Source organism: Gavia stellata, chromosome 2 (assembly GCF_030936135.1).
Source record: "Gavia stellata isolate bGavSte3 chromosome 2, bGavSte3.hap2, whole genome shotgun sequence".
Lineage (NCBI taxonomy): Eukaryota > Metazoa > Chordata > Aves > Gaviiformes > Gaviidae > Gavia > Gavia stellata.
Window position 1 is genome coordinate 63556023 of NC_082595.1, and position 15659 is coordinate 63571681.

The 15659-nt window shown below is 48.8% G+C and overlaps 1 protein-coding gene across 2 annotated transcripts in view; it reads right to left on the reverse strand.

Moving 5' to 3' along the window:
• The window catches only part of PRDM1 (PR/SET domain 1), a 31095-nt gene that overhangs the window by 11033 nt on the left and 4403 nt on the right, over window positions 1-15659 (reverse strand). For both annotated transcript variants that reach the window (XM_059835531.1, XM_059835529.1), the window contains exons 2-3: window positions 9571-9819; window positions 2657-2776 (exon numbers count right to left, since the gene is read on the reverse strand). In XM_059835531.1, the coding sequence (XP_059691514.1) occupies window positions 2657-2776; window positions 9571-9819 (369 nt within the window). The remainder of the gene's footprint in view (window positions 1-2656; window positions 2777-9570; window positions 9820-15659) is intronic.

Sequence of the window (15659 nt, forward strand, 5' to 3'; positions counted from 1 at the left end):
CACCCCCCCAGAGTCCTAAAGCAACACTTGCTCATAGTTGGACTGTAGCCCTTTTGTAGAAAGGCTGGGTGAGGCAAAGATGAACTTCACCTGCCATAACTTAACGAAGACCTGGAGACAGGCCAACCGATGAGAAGTCACTTTTCCTATCGAGGGACACGTTCTGGCTTGTCCACAGAGGAGAAAGAAAACATGAATCTAAAAACTGCTCAGCGGCTTGAGGGGAAAGAAGTCCCAATCACTAAAAGAAGCTACTGTTTCTTAAAGTGGTAAGAATAAGAGAATTATTTAAAAAAAAAAAAAAAAGGCAAGAAAAATCCAGGAGAGACATCTGTTAAAGACACATCCCTTACTCTCAGGGGGAACAAGCTCCGCGCTGGATGAAATGGGGATCCTAGGTTTTGCAAAACAGATGACCGGGCAAAAGCCAGACCTTGAAGCAGGAGCAGCTTGCACCAGCGACGCACCTCGCTGAGCAGGAAATGCCTTTCCGAAGGGGAGACAGAGGTTATCTCAGGGGGAAAACACTCCACAGTGTGTTCCTTCCTTTGTGTTCACACCACTGTCTTTCGCACCTACCTGGCCAGGCAGCGCGCCCTGTGAGCGCCCACCGGCCAGCCGGAACCTCTCCTCTTCTCCCTGAGAGCTGCTGGCAGAGAGGGGCGAGGCAGCCTGGCCCTTTAACGCAGGCCGTAAACACCAGAATCACTTTCTTTAAGAGTAACTTCCTGTAAACTGAGAAGGGGGAAATACATGTGGCCTCATCAAAGCAGATTGCGAGAGATTTTGCGGTGTGTTTGTTATGAGAAAATGGAAGGGAGCCGGGTGAGTTGTGCTGCATCAAGAGGAGCCTTCGGGTTTCTCTGCTCAGCCCGGCTCACAAACTTCCAGGAACGCAGGGCTCCAGTGCTCGATGCCCGCCGCCGCTTCCCAAACCAGCCCTCCATGGCTCCCACAGCAGAGCCACGGATGCTGCTGGTCACCGTGCTCCAGCTCTGGGGCGAAGGCGCCCCACCAGGCTCCCACCTATTCTGGGGAAGGCAAGACCAGATGTGCTGAGTCACGGCACGGTTCCCAGAAATGACGCTGGCCCCGGGCGGCCCCACTCCCCTCGTGTGGGCAAGGCGCAGGCAGCATCCCCCGGCGCACGCAGCAGATGTTCCCACTCCTGCCAGCAAGCCCAGGATGCCTTTAATAACATGTGGGAAGTTATCTCCCACAATTTCCTTTGCATATGCAAGCCTGTTTCAGACCCCTAGGAAGGAATTCATTTTCAGTGCAGCAGCGTGTCTTGAACGAATCAAGATACTATAACAGGGAATTTAACGACGCTTGGATGGCTCCTAGGATATTATTTCCGAGGATCCCTCTGCATTAAGGCTTAAAATCACATCGTGAGAATGATGTCATCTTTCTCGCTGCAATATACGAATGAAGTCCTGCAAGATGGTTAGCAGCCCCTCTTCCCAATGTTTGTCGTCCTATGAGCAACTGGCAGGGCTGGGACCAGCATACCAGCCTCTTCCTATGCCGGACACAAGCTCCCAAAAAATTCAGCTAAAAGAAACATTTTATAGCCTTATGGGCGTGAAAACAGTCGCCTGCTTTGTAAAAACACTCATGCAAATAACTGCCTGTGCAATGCTGTATTACATCGCACAAAGATGATCTGAGAAAACCAAAATGATGCAATTAGGTGGGAAGAAAGGGGTGTGGGGAACACTGGTGCTTGCCCTGGTTTTCACCTGGATATGAGGTCGGGATATTGCTAAAGCAGGCAGGCACCTGGGCACAGAGGCTTGGATATACTCCCAAATCCACCAATTTAGACACAACCTAAATGGCTAGAAGGCAGCAAACAAATCCATGGAAGGAGATGGGGCTGAAGGAATGTTCTCTAACAATTAATAATAGGTCTGTAAAGGAGACTGAGGATTATGTCAACTGATAAACTGAAAGCATATTCCCCAGCACAGACTTCCCAAGCCAAAACAAATTGGCTGGCGCTCCCTTCCAGCTTATACTACCGAGTACAAATCAGGCATCACCTCTAGTGTTTGTCTGCCATTAATGGATTTTTCTCTTCACTAAGATCTGTGGGCTGCTCTTTTAACACTTTCTGAAGCGGACTAGAAAAGCTTATGACTTGAACAATATGCTGAAGACCACCACCACTGTGTTATAGCAGTTCTATTCAAAACCCAGGGAAAAATATCACAAAATGTATCGTAATTCCAGAGTAAAAGATCATGCAGTACTTTTACAGCTTCTTCATAGCTGGAAAAATCAAGGACACGTGATATTTGCATAAACAAGAATGACCTTCCATGGTGAAGAAATGCAAAATAACCTGCCCCTACAGCAAGCAGCAGAACTATTTCCTTACACGTTCAAGCACCAATCCATCTCAGAAGACAAAGCCGGGAAGGTCTGTGCGTCTCCCCTGCTCCCTCCACCCACATAGTCCCTACATCCAAGACAGCCAGGCTTTTACTCAGCTTAGTTCACCCCATTGGCTCCATTTGTGCCTGGCAGGGTACAGAAGTTGCCCCCTGCATTCACACAGGTCTGAAGCAGGAAGTGACCCAGCTTCTCAGCTGTACTCATTTAGTGATCTGCTTACTGCAACAACATGGTGCTGTTTTTTCCTGCTTACCCGCCAAAAGTATTTTCTGTTCGCATTCTTGGGAACCGTATCGCTGGTATAGATCTCTCCTACCAGGGGTCCAAAGCGCGTTCCTTTTGGGATGTACTCTTTGCTTATAACTCCAGTGACCTACAAGAAGAGCAGCACAGGATCAGTCCATCGCCAGTAGAAATCGAAAAGTCTTCCCTCCTCTCCCCTGTCCCCCGAACTTAACAAGATAGAGCAACCGATGCAAGAAATTTTTAGTGACAGGTCAGCAAAACAGAAATAAATTAACAATCGTGTTGTATATGGTACGACCAGCTTTGTTAGATACTAGTATCTTACCGAGACATATGGAAGCTGAAGATTAAAAGCCTGAAAAATATGTTTTGTGAAAATACATTTACAAGAAGAAACAGTAAGTGAAATGCACAGACTGTCAAATATCTTCAGAAGTTTTATTTCCTACCAAAGGCAACGCCCAAAAGTCTAGTTCCAGCAAATAAAACTATTCAATAGCTATCAATCACTTCACTGCTACTGAGCTCGTTTTTCTAATAAGTTAGGAACTGGAATGACTGCTCCTCCAGATCAAAATGAAACCTCCCTCCACCCCCACCTTCTTTGCTCTATACCCATCCTGATAGCTAAAAGGAGAACAAAAAAAGAAGACGACCTACAATTCTCTCACCAGCATACAGTGGCATACAAAACAGAGTATGAAATGGCTTTGGGACATGTACTCACAGATCACCCTCTTCTATATAAAGGAGGCAGCAGTTCCGGTAACATATGTCAAGTGGGTTTGGTCAAAAAGGTGTAAGGGTTTTGATGAAAATGCTCCACTATGCTAGGTCTAAGAAATGTACTCTAGTTGTTCAGCTTCCTTCTTGACCGTAATTATACCAAAAAAAGTCACTGACCACAAATCAGGAAGCAATTCATCATTATTCAGAAGAACGTGCCTTGGAGTAACCCTTTGCAAAACACTGCTGAGTTATTGGTTTTGTCTCTCTCTGTTCCTCACCAGTCTTCTTAAATATAATCTATCCAAACAGTGTTCGAAAACCAAAAATTCTGTAAACCAAAAACCCCAAGCCTTTGCAAGATTGATGCTGCTGCTCAGATAGTGGGAAAAAAGGAAGGTTAAAAGCCCATTAATGTAGTATTATAACCAAACTTTCATGGCAAAATGTATTAATCGTACTCCTTTCACACACCTTGCCACTTGTCTTTTTGCTCATCACAATTTCAGAACAAGACAGGAACAGCAGAAGTGGCTGACGAACACCGAGTTGGGATTGCTGCTGTCTGTACCCCGCAAGGAATCAACGTTCTTACCAAAGCAGATTAGCACTCATCAGACCCTGCAGATAGCTCACTTCAGCGAGCACTTCATTTTCTTCGTAACAGTCCTTCGCAGCTAAGGACAGTAAAACCCTGGACTGTAGACAGCACTTCACAAATTAGCTAAGCCTTGTGATTTTCTCATGCTACATTTTCTTCTGTTGTATCACCCTTGGTGTGAGAGAGGGAGAGACACAGACAGAGAAATACTTGCCTGTGTATTGGTCAGGATTAAAAATCCCAATAAACAACTAACACCTAGCATAATTTCACGTTAAATGTCAAAATAAAGGGGACAAATAACAGCCATGGAATCAAGGAGGTAATCCACCCAGAAACAGATTGCTGGGTGTACGTTGTGGCTGTTTGCGCTTGTCTGCATTTCAACATGTGCTTCAGCACACTACAAAAAAAATTAAACATCAACAGTAAAGGTAGTTAAATGCTCCATTGATCTGTGCATCTGGACTAAAGAGAGAGAAAAGGGACTTCCAGAAATTTTCCTACACCTACCACAAGCTGAAACAAGCTCAGTGGCTCAGTTTTATTTTTGTCTTGCTTGTACATTTCTCATAGAGAGCTGAAAAAGGCAGATGTTCTTCTCATCTTCCCTATATATCTTCATTTACATCCATCTGCCCTCTCAAGAAAAGTTCACAGCCAAGCTACAGCACACCCTACCAGTTTTACTGCATGGTAGCTCGAGTTTTTTCATGGTTTTAAAATATCTTGGCCTTAATTAAAACGACTTTAATGAAATTCTCAGAATCTCTAGAAATCACTCCTCAAACTAGTCAACTTGAAACGCTCACTGAACTGGTGTCTCTGACACAGCAGATACTTTTTGATGCAGTGTTTGCTTCTCCCCTGGTGCAGCTGAACCTGAAGACAGTTTCTCACCCTGTACCCATCAGAAGGTTATTTTGGCAGAGGATGTTCTGCACAGCCGTGTGTGCCAACACTGAAGTTTCACTAAACCAGGCTAAAGCCATCCAGACTATTTTTAACTGAGGGTGACTTTCTGGTCAGCAATTCTTGGCCTCCGTTGTGCCCCCACAAGCTCAGCTGCTGTGGTCAAGGAGGGGTACCCTCCAGGAGAGGGGTGCCGGCAGTGCCAGGACAGGCTGTCTCCAGGCTGCCAGCAGCCCCCCTGCCGCAGCCAAAAGGGGCTCCTGCACTGCTGCAGCTGGGGGGTGCGAGGAAGCGGCTTAACAAGAGGCTACGAAGTACAGAGCTGCCGAGAGCTTGTAGGCAGAAGAGCGAAGGAACGCCACGACCAGAGCTGAGGGGAAGCTGTCTCCGGGCTGCCGAAAAGCTGTCGCGGAGGCATTTCAGACTTGTGTCCACCAGGTGTCCTTCAGCGCATTGCTGCCTCTCGGCGAGGAAACCTTCCGAAACAGCCTCGTGGCAGGGTACCACAGGGGAGCATGACCTGAGCTCGCTCCCCACGAATAAAAGCTTACTGCCCTCGTGCAGCCTTCTGGGTCTAAACCATGCCGTAAGGGAGCAACACGCTATTTTCAGAACAGACACCTACCCCCTCTCCCTTCAAAGCTCCAACTTTCAACGCTCTTGCAAGCGGGCCGCTACCACACTTTTCCTTTCAGTACAACAGCATTTCTAGCACGAAGACGAAGCCCAGCGTTCGCCTGCAGCCGTGAGGCCGGTCCCCGGTGCTGCGGGCAGCTGTGGCTCCTGCCGAGGCCGGGCTGAGCTAAGCCACTCTCCCCTCAGCCCGTGCGCGACGGGATGCGCCGAGAGGAGCCGACTGGCGAGCGGGGCCCAGCTGCGACCCGGAGGCGCTGGAGCGCCGGCGCCCAGCCGGGCTGGCGGGAAGAGCCCGGCCGCCCGCGGGCTGCCCCGGCGGCGGGAGCCCGGGGCCGGGGCCGGGGCCGGGGCCGGGAGCAGCCCCGGGCGGCGGCGGCGGCGGCGGCCCTGGAACTGACCAGGGTCCTAATGCGGCGCCGGGGGCCGGGAGCAGGGGCGCGGGCAGGGGCACGCCTGGCGCCCGCCAGGCCTGGTCAGCAGGGCGGGTGGCAGAGCACCTCCCGCCCTGCCCGCGGCCCCCGGGCAAGAGGCGGAGGGGCTCCGGTTCCAAATTTGACATTAAGAGGCACTTTGAAAGACCAAGGCTCCTACGTCTTCCTTTGGGGAAAGGGCACTGGAAGCAGACCACGACCCCCGCTAATTCTGCAAGAGGAGGGTATTTTGCAATGGGACCACTAAACTGCTTTTAAAAGAAAAAAACAAAAAACACCGAACAAACTCTTATTGTCGTCAGTGAAGTAACAGTATTCTCCAAATGCAAATAGGGAAGGCTGTCATGTGTCCTAGAATAACACCGATTTATTTTAACTACTAGTTCTACAGTGACATAAGCCTGCATAAATTTTACCCTCTCGTTCAGTGGCCAGTTTTCTAAAAGAGATGCCATGAAATAAAATGCTTTCAGACCGCTTCCTATACAAAAGAATATAAAAGAACCTTCATATATAAAAGCAATAAAATAAAAGCAATAGGGGAGAGCAAGTGTCTGAGGCCTGCGAGGCACACCTCGTAACAGCTCAAAATCCCTGCTTTCATCAGCATCGCTGATTCAGGGTCTGTCTCTAAGGACCAGCCTTATCAGAGAAATGCAACAAGTAATGGGTTTGCAGAGATACATTTCTCTCTGTCAAGCTCACAGACAAGGACGAGGCACTAGTAATATTCAAGACAGCAGAATAACTGGCACTTTATATCAAGAAGGGCTGTTCGGGCTTTAAGAACTGAGACCGAAGGGGAAAATTCTTAAAAAAAAAAGTTTTTAAATGTCTGCATGAAAAAGATTATTCACATATGGCCTTCTAGAGCGTGATTTTGGCACTGCATTTCATCATTTTTTGTCAATTGCTAAAACTGGAGGAAAGGATAAATAATTCACGCATAGAAATAAATAAATGACTTCATGTAAATCTAGCAGCCTAAAATGTTACGAGCAGTAGTAATTCATTTTTTAAAATGCTGACACATACTGTGAACTCATAATGAAAAATGTGTCCTTCAGAAAAATCCCCGATCAAGATCCAAGAATAAACAAGAGTATGATGTGTCACGGACTCCCTTGCAAATTCAATAAACCTTTAAAGAGGAGCTACTCACTTCACAAAGCATGCAAGGAAAAGAAACATAAAAAGCAACCCTCCCCAAACAACAGCGGTTGTACTTCCTCCCTCCTAAGCAGGCACGCAGTACTTTTCCTATTCCAACTGGAGATATAATACTAATCGTGACAGCACTAGGATTTCATGATCTAATCGTGACAGTATTAGCATTTCACAAGCGATGTATTATATACGTTTTTGTCAATAAACTGACTCAGCATTTAAAACTCTCAACCAGATGAAGCCACAGCTCTCCCCAAAGTTAACAATGAAGACAGCTCACATCTGAAACCCACTGGCAAACACGCATGCATGCATCCCCCGAAGTCTTACCTCATCCTTTCGCAAGTGAAAAAAACCCACCCTATCGAGCTGTCAGGACTCCAGCGGTTTTCCATGAGGTCAAAACCAGAATCAGGCTCCCTCGCTGACCTCACAAACACTGACGTGCAAGAGCAACACACACCCAGTCCTGACCCCACTGAACAAAATCAAACTTGGGAGGCAGACAGAAAAAAAATAATGTTTCACATCAGAAGTTGCTAAAACACAAGCGGATTATGCCATTTGCAACTATTTCACCCTGCAGACAAGTAGCAAACGAGTGGCCTGTCCGTACAGTCAGAGGACCGTAGCTTTCACTGAAGGGGGGGAAAAAAAGGATCAGACCGGCCCTTTCTTTCAGAGGTACCTTAGAAAGAGCCAGGGTTCCAAAGTTCCTATTGCTCCTTATGGTAGGTGCTCTTCAGCGCTAACAGAAGACTGGGGAAACTCTGGAGAACAAAAGGAGGATGTCCTATATTCAGACTCCCACTAGCAAGGAGCTGCATGGGTCACATTTTACAAGTAATAACCGAGAATCTTTCAATGAATTCTCTCTCCCCCCACCTCTTATACAGAGATGGCAGCAATCTGAGCTATAGCGTAAGGAAATTACACCTCAGTGTTTCCAAACACAGCACTGCGAATTTTGAAAGCTCCTCGGATGTCTCCTGCCGCGGCAGCAGGACTAAACGGGGGCAGAGAGAGCAAGCAGCCTGAGCAGCCAATCAGTCACCAGCCGGCTGCCGAGGATCTGCCCGAGCCGTCGTGCTGCAAGCTCATCCTTCAACCAAGAAATCCTCCCGTATCACACAGCGGAGTCACAGCTTTATCTCCCCCTGCCCTCTCGTCCCCCATGCCAAAGTAAGACCTGTCTAACAATGCAGTAACACCAAACCAGGTTTCGCACTTTTTCTGGAGCGTGTCTTTTCTCTGCCAAAGTTCTGCAGGGCAAGGCAGGGCAGATGGGAAGAAAAGAGTGATTTTACAGGAGAATTTAGCTTTAACCTCTTACCAAACCTACTAGGTACTGTATTAGGCACTGCCAAGCTAAATTCCATGGTGCCAATACCCTCCAGCTGGGGGTCCGGCCCTATTTCTGTAAGCAGGATTAAACAAGTACCTACTTTGGAAGGAAGTATTTGATAGGCACAGATGAGTGTACCCCTTCTTTTCAGCTCTGTGGTCAGTGTGTTTAGCCAAAGTAGAAGCACAGGTAATAGCTGCTATACCACAAGTCTCAGCACAAGGAGAAATGAAGGGTTGTCCCTTGGGTTATTACCCTGCCGAACATCACACCTAGCTATAATAGCTACTCTATATGAAGGAGTAAACACAAAACCAAATTGCTCATCCGGGCTCGTTTCTCTCCAGCCCTTCTGAAACAACAACAAAGAATGTACCCACTCCAGGGACAAGGATAGGACAGACTCGCACGGCTAGCTACCAGTGAAGATACTGTCCCAGATAAACAAAAGTTAATTTAAGCTACGGCCACCCTTCTGTCAAGCTTGCTATAGTTCTACCATCACTTCCTCAACCGATAAGCCAGAGTTTTTAAGAATTCAGGAAGTCAGGAATACAGCAAGTTCGTGAAAAGAATAAAGCAATTTCATAACCAAAGGGAAAACAAAAAGAAATAATTAAACACATTTCCAGGAATTTGTTTTTTTTTCCCCCTCTACTTTTTTTAAAGCTATTTATTGGACAACTGAGGCACTTTAATCTCAGAGCCAGAGGCAATGAATGGTCCTGGCAAACAGCAGTCTAGAAATTGGCACAGAGAACTACCCCACAGTTTAAATATGCTTATTCAGATGCTGTTCAAATTGTGTGAAAATTTAACTGTTTGCGAATTGGTACAGAACCAGTTTCAGGGATAGGCTGGCTGTGACTTCCCGTGAAAATATTACACGACAGATGACCAGCTCACAGTTTCTTTAAAAGACTTACTAGGGTCCCATCTTAAAAGCCAGCGGGCAGCATTTGGTGGCGGTGGAGTGTGTGTGTGTTTGGGGGCGTGGGGGGGGGTGTGTGTCAAAGAATGGAAACCAGGGTGAGCACACACTTTCCAAAGAACTGTGATTTGGCTTGTCTGACTCCAACACTCCCCAGAGCATTGCCGCTTACCTCTTTGCAGTTAGATGCGTATTTGAAAGTCAAGTTCCTTGGCAAGGAAGCCTCTGCCTGAGTTAGGGTGCCTCCGTCGGCACTGGGATCCAACGGGTGATCATTTACAATGTACGTGCACTTCTCTTCAAAATCAGCTTCCGTCCACAGAGTCATGTCAGCATCCTCCATGTCCATTTTCATTGTCCACTCTCTCCCTTTCACCAGATTCTTGAAACTCACAGCGTCCGAGCTACACTGTGTAGCAGCCTGGAAAATAAGAAAACAGCCTTTAATCCTCATTGTCCTTCAGTGTTGTGGTTTCCGTTGAGACTGCGTGACTAATACAGTAGTCTGTGACACTTTAAAAGCGTATGCAGGATAGTTGGTACAGTTGAGTAATAGCCAAAAAGCAGTGTAAACGAAGCTGCTCTGCCTGAAGCAGCGCCTTAAAACGCCAGCCTTGGTAAGAACGAGGAGGGAACAAAAACAAAGAGGAAAAATTCCCTAGGCTGACAACCGCTTTACCTTTTTCAGACCCTTTCCTTAATGCCTCAGAGAGAAAAAAAAAAATCCATGCTGAAGAAAACGTGGGGTCATGGCCGCGAGACCACTTAGTTGCCTGTGGAAAAGCTGCCTCAGAAAAGTGTCACAAACAAGGAGAGGAAGAGGAAAGGAGCTGCTGTCTGCGTCTGAATGAAGCTAAAAATGGAAAGCGCGTGTTGGAAGAGCGGAACCCAGCCTTGCCTCTTCCAAATGGGGAAGCCTGAACTTTCCCACCGGCTTTCAACACACAAACAACTTTCAAAACAACCTGGCCCCCCCGCCTCCTCCTGACGTCCCCTTATCCTTTGGCATGGAAGGCTGAGAAAGCCGACATCCTGCCAGCATCACTGAAGCAGCAGCAGCCCTGCACAAAGCACTGCAGCACGTTACTGGGGGCCGAAAAAGAAAAGGAAAGGAGCAGGGGAAATAAATAAAATAAATAATTGAAAAAAGTTCTTCTTTTGATTTTGATGGTACCTCTGAGAATTACTAGGTCAAAGCACCGGACAGGAGCCTTGCAGGACAATTCCACCAAGTCCTTCAGCCCCTCCGTCTATTCAGGAGAGAAGCGCTGTTATCAAACCTATCCCCAAACAGGTACCAGGTCGGGCTCTTTCCCTAAGGTTCACTAGGGACCAGAATCTGTGCCTACGCCTGCAGCTGGGAATGACGTTCAAGCCCGGCGTAAAATCCCTTCAACTTTTCTTTTTCGGATGCCCGGCTACCGCGAAGTTCGCACCCCTCCTCCGGGAGAAACGAAAGGCGAAGGCTGAACCAGCACGATCTTCCGAGGAAGAGGTTACGGGCTGACTGCCTCCGGGCGAACAGGGGACCCCGGCGCCCCCCGGGGACCGCCTCTCCCGCGCCGGGGAGGCACGGCCCGGGCGCCCGCAGCCGCCGGCAGCTGCCCCGAGAGGCCGGGGCGAGGCCGGGGCGGGGGGTCGCGGCAGGCAGCTCCCCCACGGCCGCCCGGGGACCGGCGCCCGCGCCCCGTCCCGGCTGCAGTCGAGGCGAGCGGCGCGGTATGTACCGGCTCTCGGCATTAGAAGGGGGAGAGGAGATTAATAGCGAAACTCGGGGTGGGGGGTGACAGTTGCGCGGCGGAGCGAAAGGGTTAATGCTGATCAGAGGAGCGCTCGCGAGCCGGGAGAGGCGACGAGGAAACTCCGCTCCGTCCTGCGGGGCCGGCGCGGCGGGGGAGGGCGAGAAGAAGGAGCCGGGGAGGTGAGAGGGTGAGGGGGGAGGCACGGCGCTCCTTACCGGGGCAGAGTCCGCGCGCGTTTCCACACCGAAGCCCACCGTCGGCGGCAAACCCGGCTCATCGCTACCGAGTAAACATCTCTCCTTCCTTCCAGCGGCTGGGTCCCCGGGAGACTGACTCACACCTCCAGCCGCCGCTCCCCTCCCGCTCCTCCCCCGCTGTCAGACAGGTGCTGCCGCGCGCCCTGCTCTTGCCTCTGGGAAACGCTGGGGGGCCGCCTGCCACAGCGGCGCGCTCGGCCCGCGCGCAGCCCGCGCGCCGCTCGCGCTCACCCACCGGCGCGGCCCCTCCCTCTCCCCGGCTCCTCTCCCCGCAGCGCGGGAGGTGGGGCTCTACCTGCGGCCCCTGCCCTCCGCCGAGCCCCCACGCCACCCGCCGGGGCTTTTTGCTTTTTCATTTTCAGGGGTTTTTCCTCCCCTTCCGACCAAGATGTGAGGGCCGGGGGCGGCCTCTGCCTAAGCCGGGAGGGCCGCGGCGCTGCCCAGCGGCCTGGCTGGCTCGGGCGGGCGGGCACCGCTGCGCTTCCCGGGCAGCGCGCCTGAGACGCCTTTTACTAGAAATCTGTTCTCCGCGCTGTTTTAGGCTCAACACGTACCCGCCTTCCTTCGCCCTCCATTTGACTAGGCAGAGCACTACCAAAACAACAATCAAAGTGACTCCCAAGTTCCAGAATATTGATTAAAACCCGATTGAAAGCGCCTACTCCCAAACCTTAGCAATTACAGCACCTTACTTGATATGATCAGTGTGGGAGTTTCAGAGTTTTGGCTTTATCCCTTTCCAGAGTCTCTTTCGAACCAACGCTTGTACAAGGAATTAGGAAAAAACATCTCAGTTTCTTCCTTTAAATAAAATCTTCCCCCTCTCCCTAAGCGGTAGCAGGGAAGCTCGCAAGAGCGGGGCAAGGCAGGCAGCGTTTCCAAACTCGGCGCCTCTTTTGCAGCGCGGTAAGAAAACGAGCGCTGCTCTCGCACAGGGCAACACGTAAGCGACCGTCCAGGAGCATGCTGGTGATGGGAGGAGGATTGGTACGGCAATTAGCGGACCCTGCATCCCATTTTTTTTTTTTTCCTCGGATCCAAGTCAGCATGCTGGCTGAAGGAAGGACATCCTGTGATGATGGCATACAATGTCCTGCTTGTTTATTATTAAGAGCATTCCTGCTTCTCATTACAAAACAACCAGATGCCTTACTTCCTTCAGTGGTCCTGTCTCTTCAGCGAGGCGTCCTCGGGCTCAGAGGAACGGTGATGCACAATTCCATTTATAGCCATCTACAGCCCAGTGCGAATGCTAACTGCTTCGCTGAGAGGCAACTCCACTACTTTTCCTTCTTCTCGCACGTCTGCGAGCGTATTTCTCATCGCTTTCCCGGCACTTTACGTGGCAGCTACTTTCACATTCTTTTAAACACACACGCGCCTACATTTTGGGGTGACCTGGGTGTCATGTATTTCTTCACAGGAAAAAGGGAGAAAGAGGAAAAAAAAAGGCACGTTTTATGCAATCGGGTGTCTGTCTGTCTCTCTGACGAGTGTACACACATCCCTTTCCCTTAACCTGCTCCTCCTCCCTCTGATAAAAAGATGTGTGGAAAGGATTACTTGCCATTTTCGGTCTGCGATGCTGAGAATAGTATATCTGTGTAAAGACCTTCCGTATGCGCTAACACAGGAGGGCTCCTAGCAGCAGACATAAGTAGGGCAACTGCTTGCGAGTGAGTGTCCTGGCTTAACTTCCACCACAGCGTAATTCCACAAGAGAGGTGGCCGGAGCACTGGGCTGAAGGATATAAATGTAATTGGATATACCTGGTAAAACCAAGGCGCATCCAAAATGAGGTCTAGGAAGGCTGTGAAGTAGGAAGAACCATTCATTAAAGGAGAGAAATCCGGCCTAGTTGATTGGGTTAATTAACTGATGCTGAGTCACACCGCATAGAACAGAAAAACAATGTAGTCATACTGAAGGTGACTATTTTACCGAAAAATAGTCTCACTCTGAGAGGCAGCTGTTTCAGAGCTTTTCACTTCCCTGTTAGCTTGAAAGAAAAAAAAAAGGGGGGGGGGGCAATAGAGAAGGGTTGATGTGTTTCCTTCAGGGGCTGATCTTCTAAATGCGAAGGGGAGCAGGGGAAAAGCAAATCTGCCTTTCAAGGAACTGAGAATGCTTTTGGGCTGGAGAAGAAGAGGAAGCAGAGATTAGATCTGATCAGATGAAGTGAAATATTCGTCAGGACGACAGGAGGTTGCCAATATCCCAGGTCAGTGCTGCTCTCTCCCCAGAGCCTGGGGAGGAAAGTACAGCCTATGGAGCCTACAGACTTCAAATAACTCTGTAGCACACTCCGAGGCTATCCTGAAATTAGCTCCAGGTGTATCAGTGAAGTTGAGCCCAGAACTACCATAGCGCAGGAGAAGGGATTTCACTGGCGTGCAGGTCTAGCCTCATGGTGCCTGATCTGGAATAAAACTAAGTTTATCAAGAAAGAAGAGACAGAAATAAATTGTTAAGAATCTGTACTCAAGTAGGAATCACAAAGGAAACTCTGCCATTAAAGAAATATATAGACTGACCTTCTGACCTTCCTCCTTAATAGAGAAACATAAAAAGACGCCCTGTTCAGCCAGCAGTTTTCTGCTCTTTTATAGAAATCTTTCATACCAGTAGCTGCTATTGTCTGGAATGTGCAATCTCAAAATGCTGTTCATTTCAAAAAGAACATTTTTAGTCATATTTTCATTTTTTCCTTCTCGCTCATAGAAAACCTCAATTACCGTATTAATCAGCATTTCTCAGGCAGCTCTCTCTGCAGCAGCCTTCAGCCTGGCAACAAATCATGAATGGCCCTAACAGCTCTGATCTCAGAAATCCCCATCCATTTCCTTTGATGCTATCACCACTTCAGCTCAACAACAAGCCTGCGCCACTCGGCCTCAGCTGCCGACGCTGCTGCTGTTCTCCTTGCGCCTGCGAGAGCTGTAATTGTAAGGGGAAGAAGGAGGGAAGGGAGCTGGCTCTAATAGATGAAACTTCTTTAGAAAGTTGGAGGGGAGATAAAATGCACACAAGAGATTAAAGCAGAGTCTCATTTTCACATCCTCCCCTTCCCCTTACCCGAACAAGGTCAGTGGCAGATTGACCACATCAAGAGTAACTACCAGACCCACCCCCATTTCCCACTTCCTGCATGTAGGCATCCTTGTGCTGGTAAACATTTGGGGACCAGTTGTGGTCATTACTCGGAGAAGGTACATGGTGTAGTTGCATGACTGCACATCTTTCAAAAGCCAACTGAGAAATCAAACTCAAAGAAGAACTTGCTTTCAAGTTTGCTGAGATACACTCGTGTTTTGGGGCCACGTTTCTGAAAACGTGGTTGCTGTCAGACTCAAGGGAAAGAGAGAGACCCGGCACGCTCTAGTGACTGTGCAAGAGGAAAAGTTTAAGCCTTCTTCTCGCATACTGGCCTGACCTTTACAAAACACAGCCTATAGGCTTCAGATACGATCTCAGAGGCTTTGTATGCCCTAGACAACTCAGCATGGTATTGCCTATAAGGAGAGAAATTAAAATTGCACTTGAATCTACATGAAGGTTTTTGCAAGGGCATTTGGGGTGGTGTATGTTGTAGCCAGGAGGCTTTTGAATTAACACATGCAGCTTTTAGGGACTGCCTTTAATTATAGAGCACCCTGGTCATTGCCTTGTAGCACTTCCAAATGCCTTTACGTTTATTTTTGTCTCGGCTGTGCAATACCACGAGCAGATCTTTTGGCTGCACTCTCAGCTACTGTCTAGTGCAAGCCTTAACATCTCTTTTGACTTCTGTTGTTTTATCCTCTCAAGAAATTTTCCTTAAAAAGAGAAAAAAAGGAGTCAAACTAAAATAACATATCCCTTTTTGTTTCCAGCTAGGCCTTATTAAAATACTGCTCAGCTAACTTACGAATAAGCCAAAACAACCCTCCTCCAATGGAAAAAAACATTCTTGCAGCACACAGAAGCGAGAACTAAGCTTCAGCCATTTCCTCTTGTTGAGGCTCGAGGTTGAGAAGAAGGAGCCGTGGCTGTCTGGGCCTGCTATCCGGAGGGCAGGAAGACCCTGTGAGAAGTCGGGCTTCTGTTTGCTCTGAACACAGCTGAGCAGCAAAGACAGAACAGTCTGAAGCCACTCGCTTTTGTTTCCCAGGAAGGGATGAAGGTATGGAGAAAGCAGCAGCAGCAGAGGCTTTGTCACTGCACCACTTTTTTTTTTTTTTTCAGTGTGGGAGAAGGCAGCAGATTTCAGGGTCTGCATGAA